This window comes from Aphelocoma coerulescens, chromosome 22 (assembly GCF_041296385.1).
Source record: "Aphelocoma coerulescens isolate FSJ_1873_10779 chromosome 22, UR_Acoe_1.0, whole genome shotgun sequence".
NCBI lineage: Eukaryota > Metazoa > Chordata > Aves > Passeriformes > Corvidae > Aphelocoma > Aphelocoma coerulescens.
The window spans coordinates 564,064-581,645 of record NC_091035.1 but is presented as its reverse complement, the minus strand read 5'-3'; the positions used below and the strand labels follow the sequence as shown (position 1 = coordinate 581,645).

Below are 17,582 nucleotides of genomic sequence, written 5' to 3'. Positions count from 1 at the left end.
TGGATCCCCACTGCTAGGAAAACAACACCATTTCTGACAAACTCTGTCTTTACAGTCAAGCTGAATGTTTGATTTTTTTTCTCCCTTAGTACTTCAGTGCACATTCCAAGTTTGAGCAGCTTGGGAAGAAAACAAAACAGTGGCTTGGGGACAATAAAACACCAGAACCGGTCAGAGCATCTGTTTATGTAAACCAGGAGCAGCTTCACGTCAGCTGCAGGTCAGGGCCAGGAGGGCCAGGGCTGAGAGCAGAGGGCCAGTTTACCTTTGTGAGGCTGAGCTGCAAAAGCTACGGGAGCAAACTCATCCAGGAGGTCAGCAGCAGGGTTAGAGAGCAGAGAACAGTCAAGCAGAGAGTCTTCCCCAGTGAGAGAGTCTGGATCCAGGTGAGCATCCCAGGGTGGCATTGAACAGGACACAAACAGTGTTAAGCTCACATTCCCACATTCCCCTTCACCCACACACAGGGTACGAGCACGGCTTTGGTGCAAAGCCAGCACAAATGCTGCCATTTCTTGTCATGGAAGAGATTCCACTGCTCTCAGGGAGGGCAGGGAGTCCCAGCACCTCCAGCAGGGGTTTCTGTCTCTCTAAAGCTGAATAGACAAAGCAATCCCAAGAGCCAGGTTAAAGTGGGAGCTCTGCAGAGAGGGAAGAGCCTCAAACCCAGTGCACTCCCACCAGAGACCTCTGAGAAGAGCTCAAGTCCATCTGCTGTTGGCAGTGGCCCAGTCGAGGCTGCAAAATGAGAAAGGGCCAGGAGCTGCTTCTTGCCCCCATGGGACAATCAGTGACTGCTCCTGCGTTCTAAAGCACTTCATGGGAGCAATGCAGCAGCACCCACAGGTCTGTGATGGTGGGCTCAAGGAACACTGTACCATGGAATCACAGAATCTCCTGAGTGGGAAGGGACCCACAAGGATCAGAGCCCAGCTCCTGGCCCAAAGTCCCCCCCTGGGCATCCCTGGCAGCGCTGTCCAAACGCTCCTGGAGCTCTGGCAGCCTCAGGGCCGTGCCCATTCCCTGGGGAGCCTGGGCAGTGCCCAGCACCCTCTGGGGGAAGAACCTTCTCCATTCCTCACAAGGAGAAGGGGAATCACACAGCACTCCCTGAGCAAGGCCCCAGGTCCCAGCAGTGGGAAGAGCAGCCCCCGTGGAAGCAGCCAGAGCTTTCTGGTCCTCAGAGCCCCCCCAGCCCCCTCCTGCCTCACCAACCTGTTCTGTTGGAGGCCACCGACTCGCTCTGGGACACGAGGCGCTGCGGCAGCGGGGCCTCGAGCCCTGGGATGAGGCTCTCCACAGCTACGTCAGGTTTTCCTTTCCACAGGGGCAGAACAGCAGAGGAGAAGCCAGAGGTCAGTTTGCAAGGAAAAGCAAAAGAAGGAACTGAGGCAGGAGTTGTCTGAATCCTTTAGTGACCCTGCAGTATGTGTCAGCTCAAGGGTTTGTTTGATTTCAGCTTTCAGATGGCTTTATTTATTTATTTTAATTTGTACAAGCCCAATTTGAAATATCCAGAGGGTGGAACAGCAGGTTACTAACACCTGCCCTGCAGCTGAACAGGAAGAAAATATCCACAAGATCCTTGTCCAGCAAAAGGAGAACAGTGACCATTGGAGTCCCCTTGCACTCAAGAGTAAATGATCATTAAAATTCAGGCAACTGCCAAAAACTGCAGAAGTTGTTTTACAGTGAGCCAGAGCCACAGGTCCCACCCAGCTGGTCACGGGACCCCAGATGGGACCCCAGCCCACACGAGCAGCTGATGGCAACAACCTGCAGCCTGCAGTGCCTGTCTTCAGTGCACCTGGCAAGTGGATTAAAACACGGTTCTGCAGCACTCCAGAATCCTGATCCTGCCTGGGGCCTGCTGCATCCAGGCTCACAGCCTAGCATGTTTACCCCCAGCACTCCCCAGGTCCAGGGAATGCTGTCCTTCCTCCTCATCCTGCTGAGGGTCCATGGAGACAGTGCCTGGGCCATGGTTAAACACAAAATCTTGACCAGAAATGAAGGTATTTTTGCCATGTTCTTCTTCAATCAGCAATTAACTTTCTTCTATGCAGAGAACACCACCCAAGGCACAGCCATGCCTTGTCACTGCCCAGTCAGTGCACCTGGAGTTCAGGTGCAGACCACAATCCTCACTTCTCAGTGCCCATCTCACGGAGAAAAGGTACATCTGTCTCAGCACGACCCCTTACTTCCCTCACGTTGTCCCCCCAGCCTCAGGGGCTGCTCTGGGAGCCAGGGGTGCACAGGAGTGACCATGCAGGGCAGGACATGCCGTGTGACAGAGGGGACAGGGCCTGGGGGGCTTTACCATTGACAGCGTCTGACGTGCTACCGAAGGGGTCAGCGACAGGCAGGAGGTCGGGGAGCAGGAGCGCAGGCTCGGGAGATTTGAGTCCCTCAATCAGTTTTTCTGGGGCAAGCGGGAAGAGGAGGAAGGGAGGCAACAGAGAGAAAAAGCAAAGAAAGAAAAAGACAACATTAATGAGGTGCTGAGTTTGTGGCTCGCTGCGCGGTGTGTGAGCCCACAGGAGCATCTGCACCACGGGGAGTGCAAACAGCTCCAGCACAGAACCCTGAGTGGCCTGGGCTGCAAAGACCCTTTAAAGCTCATCCACCCCTGCCATGGGCAGGGACACCTCCCACTATCCGAGGGTGCCCCAAGCCACGTCCAGCCTGGCCTGGGACACTTCCAGGGATTCAGGGGCAGCCACAGCTGCTCTGGGCACCCTGTGCCAGGGCCTCACCCCCCTCACTGTAAAAAGATTCTCTCTTTCATCTAAAATCCACCCTCCTTCAGTTTAACACCATCATCCCTTGTCCTATCCCACCAGGCCCTGTTATGAAGTTTGTCCCTCAATATCACTCAGAGGCATCAGAGGGCCACGGCCTCCTAAGAGAGGTGAGGACATCCTCACCCACCATGGGCTCCTCTCCCCAAGGAGCCACTGTAGAACAGCCCACGGCTCTGGCACTGCCACCCGTAAGTTCAACGTGACCTGCTGAACCCCACATTTAAGAAATCATTTTCCCCTCCCTCCCTCCCCTTCCTGTGGTGGGAATCTTTGTTAGTGTTTGTGTAATGAGGAGACCCAGGAGAGCCGAGAGCCTCGGGGCCAGCTCAGCCTGAGGAGGGAACACAGCCCTGAGGAGCTGCAGCAGAACCAGACACAGCCCCTGCAGCAGGGCCTGCCCTGGGTCCCGCAGCTGCCCAGGCACCAAGCAATTCTTTCACCACCAGGTTTCAAATCACACACGTCACTCTCAGCAGCACAACTCCGGAGGTTCCCGTCATCCCTCACACAGACACTCAGAGAGCCTGGGCAAGAAGTTAATCTCAATTATTCATCTGGTGGATGAGTGATTTCCCAGTTGCTAACCAGGTCTGCAGTAATGAGATTAATTATTTAGCTTTCACAAGGGTTGCTTCCCAGAACAAGAAGGTAAAGAACAATTTCAGGCTTTACTAGAAGTAATCACCTGCAGCACAACAGCTCTGATAAAATTTGCTCCACATGGACAAATCTTGCCACTTCAACTTGTTGAAATTACTCCATTTATAATCTAACATTAGAATGTTACCAAACTGTTACACCTATATTTTAATTTTTGAGTTCAAAGATTGGTGTTATTATTTATTATCCGAAGAAATCCTGCTCACAACTACACAAAAGCACAGGAATCCTGCTGTGTAAGATTTGCCATGCTGAGAACGCCAAAGAAAAGTTTAAGTTACACTGGTACGTATGTGGGAATAATATCCATCCTTTTTATTGCTCTGTATAAATAATAAAATAGTCTAGTGGCTTTGGAACTGCTCATTCAAAGCAGGACAAATTCTACTCCCTACAACAAAGCCAACATCATACTGAAGCAACCAGGAGGGGAAGGAAACCTAAAAATCAGCCCAAGAGGCACCTGTTATATCATCACAGGTGTGAAAAAGGTCAGCTGAAAGGAAAAATATGATGCAAACAGCAGCCTTAATACACATGAACCCTTCCCACCTGTAAGAACACCCCATTTTAGAGGCTGGATTTGCATCCAGGTGCCATGCCTGGCTTCTGTGGCACAGAGAGGGGCAGAAGGGACAGGCTGGGAGCAGGGGCTTGGCACAAAGAGGTGTTAATGCTGCCAGGAGGGGGCTAAGGGGGATGGAAGTGGTTATGGTGTGTTGGGAAAACAGCACGAGAGCTGTGGGGACAAGCAGACAGGGAACATGCTCCATCCAGGCAGACTCTTCCCAAGGGCCTGTCAGTGCCCAGCTCCTCCCAGGGCACCTGCACCCAACCTGCAGCTTCAAACCCACACACCCAGCAATCATTCCTGTTAGATCCCCCTTCCAGGGGTCCCAGTCCTCCTCTCTTACCTTTGCTCCTGTTCCAGTAGTGCAGATTTTCCCTGTAACACACTGGAACTGCCCCGGACAGCTCCCAGGGCTGCCTCTTGCGCTCAGCCACATTTTTGACCACACAGATTCTGAGGACAAACATGGTATTCTCCCCACATGTTTATTTTCCCTCCTGTCCCAGGGCCCAGCTGGTTTTATGCAAAGTTTTAGGCTGTCAGTGGTTCTTTGTCTGATTTTGTTTCTTGTCTAACGAGATCTCCTTTCCTGCCTCCTTCATTGCTGGTGCTGATCTGCCAGCGCTGTTGCAGGCAGCCACTGCATCCCTCAGTGCATGATCTAGAGGAACTTTTATCCCTTTTTAGTGAGGCTGAGGAGTTCAACAAAAACAAGAAGGGATCAGGATGAAAGGGGAAGGAGATAAAATGCCTCAAATCCAATAGACAAACCCAGGTCATTCCTATGCAGACATATGAACAAGCCCCAGGATAACCAAGGTTAGGAAAAGGTAACCCATTACAGAGGTATTTGACCTCATACAGCTCCTGAGGGCTCTCAGGGTGGGCTTTCATCAACTCCAGCTGGGAAATGCATGTTTTAACCAATCACTGTGCTCCCACTTGAAGCTGCCTCTTGGAGACATCCTTTTCCTCCGTCAGCCTATGGAAAACCTGCCAGATGCTTTCCAGCCACAGGCAAGTAAATCTGACCCAGTTCAGGATGAGCTGACCACTGGTATTTCATTTTCTGCTTTGCCCCATTTCAGCCCTGCCAGGGCAGGTTTGCTGGGGCTGTGCAGCAGTCAGGGACAACCAGGGCAAGCTTTTAGAAGGTGTCTAAGCTTAAAAGCACAGAGGGAGATTAAAAAGTGCTCTATCAGCCCCTTCCTGAGGTAAAGCCCAGCCACACACTGCAGCCTTCAAGGAAGAATGGGAAACATTTGTCAAGTTCCCTGTTCCTCACAGTAAGGAATTACTGATTGTTTCCTGTCAGAGTAAGCAAAACAGCTGCAGAAAAAGCAGAGCAAGAGCCTACAGCTGATGGATCTTGGAGCATCCCCAAGAGGCTGATGCTGGTGGTTTCAGAGACTGGAAAACCAAATCACTTCCTCCAGGAATGAAAGCAAGAGCCTTTCCTCTGATTTGCACCAACATAAGAAGGAAGTGAAGCCATTGAATTAACTGTGGATTCGTATCTTGGGACAAGCAAGGCCAAACCCCATGCACTGGCTGAGAAGCACAGCTTTGGACAATCCAGTGAGAAAGTGCTGACCTTTGTTTTCAGATCCCTTTTCTAACGCATGCACAAACCTGATGGAGTTTAGTCAGTCAGTTTGCACAGACTCTGCATCTGCAGCCACCACTGCCAGAGACTCTCTGTTGCCATGCTGCTTTTATTGTTGGCCACACACCCCTTCAGCCACAAAGAATACGCAGCAAGAAACACCAGAGTTAGGACAAAATATCAATCAAGAGATGAGGGAGGCAAAGGGGCTTTGGGTTAGAGCAGACTATTAGAAGGAACAAGGACTCCTGAGAAACTTGCACGTTAACAAGGGAGCAGAGGGCAGAGCTCTGTGCCAAGGTGAGGACACGATGCACATGCCCGAGGCAGGAGGGGCAGCAGCAGCACCACACACGGGGCTGGTACTCACTGCAGGGCTGCCCTGGGACAGCACAGACAGCTCAAGAGAGCACACAGCAGAGTCCTTTCCTTCGGGGGCCAGCTGGGAAGAGAGACACGGCTGTGAAAATCCTGCCAGGTCAGCGGGGCTGCAGGCGGGAGGGAATCACCAGCGTGGGCAGAGATTTGTCACTGGGGAGGGTTTCTGCCTATTGACTGACCAAGTACTAACAGATTAAAGGAGGCCCTGCATGGTATTCAGCAACAGAGCACGTGGACTAGTCCAGGGAAGGCACTGGATTTTCTCCTGATGGAGTTGCTGTGAAATGGGATGGGTTCTTACACAGCACGAGCAGAAAGGGAAGGGGAATAAAGGCAAATGGAATGCTTTGAATGCACAGGACTTTGTAAACACCATGGAGGGTAACAGGACAACACTTAACAGTGGCTCCTTAAGAGATCAAAATCAAGCAATTTTAGTTTCGTGTTCAAGATCTCAAATATTTGTAAAATAATAAATTTCCCCCCCCAAGATCAAACTCAAAGCCCAGGCAGAAGAACACTGGATGCTGTTTACACTCGCTTCGTTGGGATTCTCGTGGCCCATTGGCTTTGTTGCTTTAAATCATCACAACAACATCTTGTCCTCTCAATACAGCAATAAATCCATCAAGTTCCTACATGAGTAGTTGGCCTTTTCCATCTTCCCAACTCAAGAAGTAAACTCAGATCATTAGTGCACACCCACAGCTGCTGTGCATGCCTAACTTGCATGTGTCATTACTTTATCTCAATGTGTCATCTTGGTGCAAATAAACTCTCAGCAGAAATACAGTTGTTTATGACAGTTGTTATAAACACCCAGACATAGGTGGGCACCCAGTTATTTTCTCAGAATTTATGGACCTGGAGTAGAGTTATGGTGATTAAAAACATCTCATCAAGTATTTTGTTCCAAAAAAAAAAATAAAAGACCCTCCTACATCAGTCACAGTGACCCCCACAGCCAGAGCTCCCCTGACCAACACCCCACTGTTAGTCAGTGGTGAAGCCTGAAATAAGCTCATTAAGAAGAACTTGGCTCATTTCCCTGTACATACACAAGGAAATATGTTTTCAGCATGAATATTTAATTCTCCCTTATTTTAACAGATGTTTTGCCATATTTTTACATCCCTCTTGCCAGCTCCTCTCACTAGTTACAATTCCATTAAGAACTGCAGCCATTACACACTGGAGGAGGAGGAACACACTGGAAACCACCCATTGCCACCCGACCACATCTGCCCTTCTGCAAGGCAGGAGAGGCCAAGGCCTCTGACCAACACTCAGGTGATGCCACCTGCACCCTCAGGTGCCAGATGGAGGAGGCTTGTGGCTTAAGCAGAAAAAGCAGCTGAGCTTTAGCCAGTCCCTCAGCTGCTGCAGTTTTAGAGGGCAGAGCCCCCAGGACTGGCTCTGTAGGACAAACACCCAATAAAACCTCACCCAGGTACTGAAACCCTCCCTGAACAACCCTGCCCAGTAGGCACAGGGTGCAGGCTCACACTTCCACTTCTCCCAGCTGATAAAGACAGAGGTAAAATGTTTTCAAAGCAAGGAGATTCCCTATCTTCTCAGGCATAAAAATATTCCAAACAGAAAGCAAATATTCGGCTGCTCCTGCACAGAACCGAGGCAAGGTGCTGTGCTGGAGCCTGGAGCCACTCCCAGCTCTGCTGACCCCGGCAAACACCTCTGAGCTGCCAGGCAGCACAGCCCAGGGCCAAGCCCTCTGTGCTGGGGATGCTCCTGCACAGGCAACACAGACACAGCAGAACAAACATGACATTGCTGGATGACACACACAGACTGAAAACCTGAGTTAAAATCCAGAAGTTTGATCTTTTCTGCTGAGTTTACGAGCAGACAACCCCTCTTAGTTTCAAAGCTAAGGATTGGTCTGTAGCCCTAGTCCCTGAAAATATTCCTGAGCTCCTGGCCTCAGGTTTGACTCTAAAAAGAGCAAACAAGTGAAAGATGTCTTGGCAGGAACCTTCAGGTGAACAAAGCCAGGCCTCCTGCACGTCCTGTCCCCATGGATGGGGATCCACTGCACTGAACAGAACCCCAGGCAGCAGGGAGAGCAGGTTTAGCACCTGCCTGCAGAGATCCACAACCAGGCAGGCTCAGATCTGCAGGAGGAGCAACCTGGCACCACAGAACCTGCATCCTCTGCTGCTCTGATGAGCTGCCCCAAGGGCAGGGCTGACAATTCCCCCACAGGGGTTCCTCTATGAGTAAGAATTCCAGAGCTCCCCCAGCTGAGGCTGCGACTGCTGCTCCACGTGGTCCTGCTCTGTGGAGATGCAACAAGGGGAACATCGTGGTGTCCAACTGCCAGCTGAGGATGCTGGTGGGGAAATAAATGGCCTGGGTGACTTCAGTCAGGACAACCAACACTTCCAGTAGCATTTGGGGGGGGAGCAAGAAGGAGAAGGTGCGGTCAGCTGCCTTCTGTGGGCTGTTTTCAAGGTAGAGCTGGGCAGGTCAGCTCCTGGCAGTGCTCACACAAGGGAACAAAGACTCCAAGTTCTGCTTCTACTCTCAAACTGCATTTATGGGTAAAATTCCTTTTAGACCAAACCACATTTCTTCAGCTCTTTGAGCATCCACCAGAAGGAGGAAAGTTCCACAGAGATATGGAAAAAAAGAGGTTTATTTTTTTCCTGAATTGCTCAACTCTCCATGGAGAGATGCCATCTTCACAGTACATTTTGAAGCTTGGGTCTTCCAAACCATTACTGATCCAGAGCCTGGGCTCAGGACAAGGATGGGAGCTGCAGTGGTGCTCTGGGGCTCCCTGACATGGGACCTGTCACACACATTCACCAGAGGGCTGAGAGGCTCCAAGACAAAAACATTCCCATTTTCCAAATCCCACCAATTTGCAAATAAGCTCCTAAGCACTTACATAATCTTGTGCTAAAAAGTGTTGGCTGCTGCAGTCAGAAATGTGCACAGAGGAAAGGGCTTAGAAGCAGCACTGCAAAGTAAATGAAATAGCACCAACTGCACTAGAAACTCTTGCCAAATCAGAAAAGGTCACATGTAACTTGTGCTTCACAAGATGCTCAAATTTGCAACAGACTTTGGAAGCCAAAGGAACACTGACTCTTACAGGAAAGAAAGATTAACAAATAATAAAACCTACAATTTCAAAGCTGGAGACAATTTGAAAACAGCTTAAGCCAGAACAGGTAATTAATTACCTGGGGATTATTTCTCATAGAATCCTGGAATGGTTTGGGTTGGAAGGGACCTTAAAGCCCATCCAGTGCCACCCCTGCCACGGACAGGGACACCTTCCACTGTCCCAGGTTGCTCCAAGCCCATCCAACCTGGCCTGGGACACTGCCAGGGATCCAGGGACAGCCACAGCTGCTCTGGGAAATTCCAGGGCCTCACCACCCTACAGGGAACAATTCCTTCCCAGTATCCCATCTATCCCCCTGGCAGTGGGGGATAGATGTGTCCTGTCCCTCCATCCCTTGTCCCCAGTCCCTGTCCAGCTCTCCTGGAACCCCTTTAGGCCCTGCCAGGGGCTCTGAGCTCTCCCCAGAGCCTTCTCTGCTCTGGGTTGAACAACTCCAACTCTCTCAGCTTTCCTTCCTAGGAGAGGTGCTCCAGCCCTCCAATAATTTTTGGCTTTGAATGCTGATTCTTTAAAGACACCAACATTTTTGGCATTACAAACAATGAGATAACCCCAGGCTCCACCATGAAAACCAAGCTCTCACATCCCCGCTGCCAGTGAGCTCAGCAGAGCCTGGCAGTGCCCAGGATTTCAGGTGTGCCTACAAACAGAACCAGGAGATTAAGAGGACAAAACAAAGCCCAAGACTCTGCCCCCCTCCAGCCCTCAGCTCTGGTTACCTGGCGTGTCGGATAACGGGAGAGGAATGAAAGGATCAGGCACAGTCAGAAGAGGAGGGCTAGAGTCCAAACTCAGAATGTCTTTCGTTTTTTCAGCTGGTAGAGAAGAGGAAAGGAAAGAAAAGGCAGAGTGAACAGAGAAGAGGAAAGGAGAAAGCACAAAGCAAAACCCCAGCACAGGCACAGCCCCAGCTCCAGCCTGACAACCACACACAGGCACACTCTGACCAAGTGTGCACTGCTACTAAAGAGAATAAAAAAACAAACAAAACCAAACTACTGCTACCATGTAGCTCTCCAACACAATTTAACCCACAGACCTCAGAACATTTCCTGGCAGGGAAGAGCTGTTATCTCCCTTCACAGCAGCACAAAAGGTGAAAGGCCTCATGAAGGACACACAGCCCGTGTGGGGCCTCTGTGTCTGCAATAAAAGATGCAGCATCTTGCACCAGCCAGGCTGGGACAGGCTCCTGCCTCTGAGGAAAGAAAGAAGGGCTGGAAGTGCCCAGCCCAGCACCAAGATTTCCAAGACACCTTCCTGTGCCAAATCCCAGGACTGGAAAGTCAAGGGGCACATTTTAAAGACAGACACTGCAAGAACTGACCATGGTACAGCAACCACAGAGCCCAGGGCACACAGATGCTCCTCAGGCTTTGCAGAAGGTGCTGCTCAACATCATCCACAAAGGCTGATGGAACACCATGAACTGCTCACAGCTGGACAAACTCAGAAAGCAGATCCTCAGGAGCACTCCTGTATCAGGGACTTCAACTCCTTAATTCTCAGGTAAGAACCAACATACCAAGCTCAGTTATAAGCTCCTCGAAATCTCCTTTTATAAACAGAAATAAGCATAAAAGGATTTGTCACTCCTTGCCCCACAAAGGATTCTTCAGTCTCTTCCCAGACTCCTCTCACCAACAGCTGTTTTGCTTCTGTGGGGAGGCATCAACCAGGTGCATTTGTCACCAACAACAGTGGCTGCACAAGGCAGGGGGAGGAGGATCCCTGGCATTTGGAGCTCCTGGAAGCAGCTTTCCACCACTGTGCTTGGCAGGGCTGTGCTGCACTCAGTGAGAACTGATGCTGAAGGATTAGAAATGAGCAGCAGCACTCACTAAGGGGTTTTGGCATAGAAGGGGCTGCTCACAGCAAAACCTTGGGACACAAGGACCAAAGGAGACACCAGACAAGGCCCCACAGGCAGAGGCTTCTGCAGAGAAACTCCTCAGACCAGCCAAGGACTCTGGAGCCACAGAGCCCAGCCAGAGCAGAGCTTACTGCCTTCATCACTTAGCACGTTGGTTATGAGAATAACCGTGCTCTCCTCCGAGGACCTTCCCTGCTCACTCATCCCTGCTGTCCTCACTCTGCAGCAGAGACATCGTTATCCCTGCTCCCCTGCTCCTCCAAACAGACCAGCAGGTCTGACCAACTCCTCCAAGCCAGTTTCCTCACTGCACACATCAGGTTTTATTTACTCCTCGTTACGAGCTCCATGGAGCTTCTACACACTAAGGAGCTTCCTTGGGAACTTAAAGGGCTCCGTTTCCTCGCTCACCTCTGCCTCCACACGGTGTCCTGTCTCTGCCACCCAACTGTGGCAAGGGAATGCATCCTTTGTACCTTCCCAAGACACCTCCTCTCCTGAAGTGCCAACCCTACTCCCTGCAGTTCCCAGTGCCAAGGCCCAGCTCAGTTTGTATCAGTTTTCGTTCCCTTTCAAAGAGTTTATGACCAGGAGCTGCCATTCCACGTTGTTCATGTTCACACTCACCTGGCCCAGCAGTGAAGGAAGAGCCACCAAACGCATCTGCCTGGGCTGCGGGCGCAGCCGGCTGGAAACCTGGGATCAAGTTCTCTGTAGAACTGCCTGCCTTTTCTGGAGCTTTCCCTGGAATACAGACCCAGAATTAGGGGAAAAACTTCTATTCTGAAAGTAGGCTGCTTATCTGTATTTTTAGGACACTGTTCCACTGTGTGACTTAAGTCCCTTCCCGCAAATCCCAACTTGCGGATGAAGCAGAGTTTAAACTGTGGCTTCCACAGGCACCTGAGCAGGGGCACTGTCAAAAGCAGCCTCTGCCTTTGAGGCACCACTGAATTGCAAACAGAAAGAAACTGGAAGGATTCAGCCAGAGGACTGGAATAATATGGGGCACGCAGGCAGTCCCTGCCCAAAAGCATCCCCATTCCGTGGCATCTTCCCTTTCCAGAGCAGGCAGGTGTGAAAGCACCCCACGGACCTACCGTCCCCCAGCTTTGCAAAGTCCTTGTTCAGCAGCTCCTCAGCTGTGAGCTTGGAGAAGTTGTCATCATCAAAGGGGTTCCACGTGGACACGTCGGGGGGGTTGTAGACATTCTGCTGCGAGGTCCTTGGCGAGCCCGAGGGCGTGGTGGAAGCAGATCTGGATGTGATCATCCCAAACAAGAGCCATTAATCACCCATCTGAAATCCTCTGGCCAGCACTATCAGCTGGTCCAAGCTACTGCACTCTAATGACCTCCCAATTAAAACATCCACTGTAAGCTACTGCAGTCGCATGCTCGGAAGCCTGGGAGCGCTCAGCCTCATCTGCTCCTCAGCTGGCTGAGCACCCACATCCCAGGGGTTAAAACCAGCATCCCACTGGGAACAGCTCTCTGCAGTGCCCATGGGAAGGCTTCTTGCCTGCAGACAAGAAAAGTGGCCCAGAAAATACTCCTAGGGAATCGGAGCTCCATTAAGGTTGGAGAAGATCTCTAAGACCACCATGTCCAACCTTCAGGAAGTGCTGATGTCAAGCAGTGAGAATGCAGTGCAAACCAGGGCTATGGCTGAATGACACTGCTTTTGTGAGCCAGAGAAGGCCCCGGTCACCAAAGCTTTTTGGGAGCACAAAGGACTCATGAGGACTTTGGGTCAGATTTTCCAGCACTTTCTGCCAAGCCCTAAACTGAGCTCTTGAAGGCAAAGACTCACTCAGAGCTCAGAGTTTTGTGGCTACCTTCATTCAGAGCTTTGCATCGAACACCTCCCAGAGCCTGACACTGCCCTCCCTCCACACCCCACACCGAGGCCCTGGGCACCTACTTGGACTTGCTGAGGCTGCCCCACCCCGGGCACTCACTTGGACTTGCTGAGGCTGCCCCACCCCGGGCACTCACTTGGACTTGTTGAGGCTGCCCCACCCCGGGCACTCACTTGGACTTGTTGAGGCTGCCCCACCCCGGGCACTCACTTGGACTTGTTGAGGCTGCCCCACCCCGGGCACTCACTTGGACTTGTTGAGGCTGGCCTCGGCGGCCGCGGCCTGCAGCAGCTGGGTGGATTTGCTGGCGGGCACCCCGAACACGGCGCTGTGGGTGACGTCGCTGAGGATGCGGCGGTGCCCCGCGCGCTGCGCCTTGGGCGAGGACGGCGGGGTGAGCGAGCCCAGCTTCTGCCCCTGCGCGGGGGCCGTGCCCTGAGCCTGCTGCTGCTGCTGCTGCCTCGCCTGTGCCTGCCAGGGGAGAAAAGCACAGCGTCCTTGGTTGGGAACAGCAGCCACGGGGAGAAAACAGCTCCTGCTGGAGGACCCAGCATTCGAGTCGTGGACTGGGGACAGTCCAGAGGGGAAAAACCAGAGAAGCAAAGGCATCGTGGCGGGGGGGATTTGCTGTTCTGCAGTATTTCTGCAGGATTACTGCACAGGCAGAGACTCTCTCCCCCTTCTGTGGTGCAGCTCTGGAGGTAAAACCTCCATTAGGACTTGGCAAAGACTCGAAGCTGCTCAGGGGTAGAGAGGCTGAGATCCACAGCAGAACTCAGATCGCAGAGCACAGGAGTCTTGTCACAGGGACAAGGGAGGGGGAGAAGGTGAAGGACAGTGCTGCCTGCAGGTAACGTGTGACTGAGGTCAAATGCCTAAAGGGGTGGAGGCCTTGTGCAGAAATTTTGAGCAAAAAACTTTCTCTTACAGGGAAGGAAACAAAAAGAAAGCAAGGACCACAGGAGCAACATTTGTCATTAAAATTTGGAGGAGAAAACCAGGCACATTTGGTTTAGGTGTGAGCCAAGACAGTCCAGCTACAAACCCTTTGGAAACTGCAAAGGGTTTCCTCACACCGATTTTATTTTTCCATTGCTTTAGTCTTCTATTACACTCACAAACCCATAAATACTTGAAATATGGTTTTGTAGTGATAAACAACAGCACCACTTGTGATTGTGTGATTTTTCACAATCTGTCTGTCAGGGAGGTATTGCTGCTGGATTTAAAACAGAAAAACTGGAATACAAGGAGCAGCAAGCTGTGCATGTTGCCTCCCCTGCCTGGGCACTGCCTCCCTGTTCCCAGGCCTTTTCCAACCAAGATGAAGGGCTTGGAAGGACCTAAGAGGGCAACAGGAGACAGTTACATGCCCAGTGTAGTGCTGAACCCCGGTGGGAGAAGGCAAACAATGGGGAGCTGTCATGCTTCTCCTCTGGCATTCCAGGCAAACTCTCTCACTGCAGAAAGGCAGTGACCTGCCTGCTCCCCATGCACCCAGCTCCTATGTAGGTCACTGCAGAACAGGACATTTGGTGCTGAGAGATAAAAGGGCAGCGCCGAAATCGCCAAAGGAATGAAGGCAGAGCTTATTAAGCTGGAATCTCCCAAGGTGAAAAGGTTTTGACAGGTCCTGGCCAGGTGTCTTCTGCTCAGAGACTCTGCTCTGCAGACAGCAGGCTTCACTATCATTTTTTAAATGAGCCAACCACTGTTTTTCCTTCCTGACTGCTGCAGGAGCAGAAACATGTCCAGATGTGTCCATTCTGATCAGCCTACCAGGGGAATAAGGCTCATTTTCAAGCTAGCTGATTTAATAAAATTAAGACTGTTCTTGTGCTAGCAAATCACAGCAAAGCTCTTGATTCAATGCTCCATTTGAGGCATTTCTGCTCTAAAAGGAACAGAGTAATAATGGGCATCACTCAAAACCTGTCTGCACATACTGAAAATCTCCCAACTCCAACAAACTGACCTGCCCCAGGTCATTCACCAGAACAGGAAAAGTCCAGGAACACAACAGCTCTGAGCGTATCCCCCACCCAAACCAGGGCTAGAAACGCAACAGCAGAGGGGGGATATGGCACAGCCCTGAGACACCTCAGACAGCAGAGCAAACAGCTGCCCCAGCACTGCTCAGTTCATGGATTTTCAAGTTTATCAGTCAAATGAACTCCTGAGGTCACTTCCAAGGAAACTGGAGAGGGGAGTTAACTGGCAGCTCACAAGCCAGCACAGAAAGGGACCCTCAGCCTGGACTCAAACAGTTGTGTACCCTTGCAGTAATGGAATCATGGGATGGTGTGCAGTGGAAGGGATCTTAAAGGTCACCAAGTTCCACCCTGTGCCATGGGCAGGGATGCCACTCGCCCCAGCCAGCCCTGGACACTTCCAGGGTTGTCATCAGACACTGCCTGCTTTGCACACCTGCAGCCAGGTGCAGCACAAACACTGGCAGCCTCCTCCTGCCTGGTGCCCAGGATTACTCCCAGCACATAGCCAGAGTTAGGGACACCCCTCTGAGCTCCCAGAGCCAGGGAAGAGCAGATGGGACTGCACAGCAATGGAAGCAAGAGGCACAGCTTCCTCCCACAGCCCTGCAGAGCACTTTGGCCCTCTGGCACAGCTCCCTGCCCCTCCCTGGGGGCAGCTGCCTGTTCCTCTGCACACGGACATATTTTCCATCAAGTAAAGAGCATTTATTTTAGGTGCACATTCAGATGATTAGTAAAGTGGATGATTGATTTATCTATTTTTAGATACGGTGCTTTCAAAAGTGTCCTTTGAAAAGTCTCCTTCCCCCTGCATTTATTAGAAAGTTAACCCAGTGCTGGGAACAACCAGGAAGCTGTTTGTGCCTTTCCCTGAGCATCAGACAAAAGTTTTCCAAACAAGCAGCAACATAAAGTAGTTCTGGTGCCTGGTGCCCATCCTGGTGTCTAAAGTCCAAATAATGTTTCAGAGAGTTTCTCCCCTGTCTTCTATGGCAACGTGACAGGGGATGGAGAGAAGCTGCATTAAGCAGGTACTTAGATCTCCTCATCTGCTTTCTATTCATCCATTACTCATCTGCTTTCTATGGACCCAGAGCACAATTCCGGAGTCCAGCATCCTGCTGGAATGAGAAACCCAAACAACTGCACATCTCTGAGGCAGCAAGGTCAGCCCTGACATCTGTGACTCAGTAGTAACTGAGTTATTACTAATCAGGCCCCAGAACCACGGAATTGTTTGGGTTGGAAAAGGCCTCTAATGTCATCAAGTCCAAACATTTCTCCAGATCTACCAAAGCCACCACTAACCCATGTCCCCAAGTGCCACATCCAGATATCTGTTAAATCCCCCAGGAATGGGGACTCCACCACTGCCCTGGGCAGCTGTGCCAGGGCTGGACAACCCTTTGGGTGAAGAAATTTTCCTGAGATCCAACCCCAACCTCCCCTGGCACCTGTGATCTGGGCTCTGTGGCTCTGAAAAGCCAGCTGAGGAGTCCCCAGCACACAGGAGCTGGCAGAGGAGCATTTGCCAGCAGCCCAAGTGCCAGTGCCCCATCCCTTCCCCCAGGGCCTCACCCCCTGCTCCTGCGGCTGCGCCGGTGCTGCCGCGCTGGGCTGGGCCTGGGGCTGCGCCGGCGGCTGCTGCTTCTGCTGAGCTGCTGCTGCTGCTGCTGCTGTGGTCTTCTGCTGCATGGCTGCCTGCTGGGCCATCAGCTGCTGCTGCTGCTGCTGCTGGTAGTAGTTCTGCATCAGCTGCTGCTGCGCGGGTGCTCCTTGCTGCATCACTGGGAACTGGGAAACAACCGCTGGGTGAGAGGTTTGAGGTGTGGTGGATGTAACCATCATCTTGCTAGAGGACTGGGGACACACTGGAAACACCTAAAAACTGCACCCATTCCCCCCAAAAGCACAGGAAGCTTGCCACAAACACAAAGCTCCAGCCTTGCAGACGGGGATGTGATGAACCCGGCGCACACACCCACCTGCTGTGCCTGCATCATCTGCTGCTGCTGCTGGAAGTAGGCAGCCTGCTGCTGCTGCTGCTGCTGCTGCTGCAGGAGCTGCTGCTTCAGGAAAAGCTGCTGCTGATGCTGAGGGGTGGCCTGGGGCTGTGTCGAGGGGACCTGGGGCTGTGCCTGGGGCGCTGCTGCTGGTTTGGCCTGGGGCTGGGCTGGAGGCTGCTGGGGGGCTGCTTTTGGCTGGGGGGTGCTGGCAGGGAGCGAGGGCTGGGCACCGCCCAGGGCAGCCGGGCCTGCAACTGGGAGAAGAACCCAAACCCAATGTTAGGTCACTGCCCTGAGGCACACAGGGTGCAGGGACCACACAGACACGTCACTCACCCTGTGGCTGAATGGCTGCCTGGGCTGTGGCTCTCTTCCTGGGCGTCAGGGCTGGCTGGATGGGCAGAATTCCAGGGTTGGGCTGGGTCTGTCCTGCTTTAGGTCTCTGGCGGGGTGCTATGGACGTTTCTGTCGTAGGGATGGGGTCTGTGAGCCTGTTAAGGAAGGAGAAGAAGGAAGGGCAGTGAGCACAGCCTGCAAGTTGGGCAGCTGGTGCACAGAAAACACAGCAGGATTAAACACTCTCACACACTTCAACTGTGTGTGACTGACAAAGGTGAAACACTCATGAGCACCCTGACACACCAAGCACAGTGAAACCTCCTGGATGCA

At 52.0% G+C, this 17,582-nt stretch overlaps 1 protein-coding gene across 13 annotated transcripts in view; it reads right to left on the bottom strand.

Moving 5' to 3' along the window:
- The window catches only part of AAK1 (AP2 associated kinase 1), a 72,100-nt gene that overhangs the window by 13,158 nt on the left and 41,360 nt on the right, over window positions 1-17,582 (bottom strand). For 4 of the 13 annotated variants that reach the window (XM_069035455.1, XM_069035459.1, XM_069035463.1 and 1 more), the window contains exons 11-16: window positions 17,250-17,404; window positions 16,893-17,167; window positions 16,486-16,701; window positions 13,161-13,384; window positions 12,153-12,310; window positions 11,680-11,796 (exon numbers count right to left, since the gene is read on the bottom strand). In XM_069035455.1, coding sequence (XP_068891556.1) covers window positions 11,680-11,796; window positions 12,153-12,310; window positions 13,161-13,384; window positions 16,486-16,701; window positions 16,893-17,167; window positions 17,250-17,404 — 1,145 coding nt within the window. Of the gene's footprint in view, window positions 1-265; window positions 377-1,215; window positions 1,318-2,323; window positions 2,426-6,014; window positions 6,087-9,898; window positions 9,995-11,679; window positions 11,797-12,152; window positions 12,311-13,160; window positions 13,385-16,485; window positions 16,702-16,892; window positions 17,168-17,249; window positions 17,405-17,582 lie in introns of those variants that run through there. The other 9 variants (XM_069035450.1, XM_069035456.1, XM_069035457.1 and 6 more) reach the window with 6 other exon arrangements.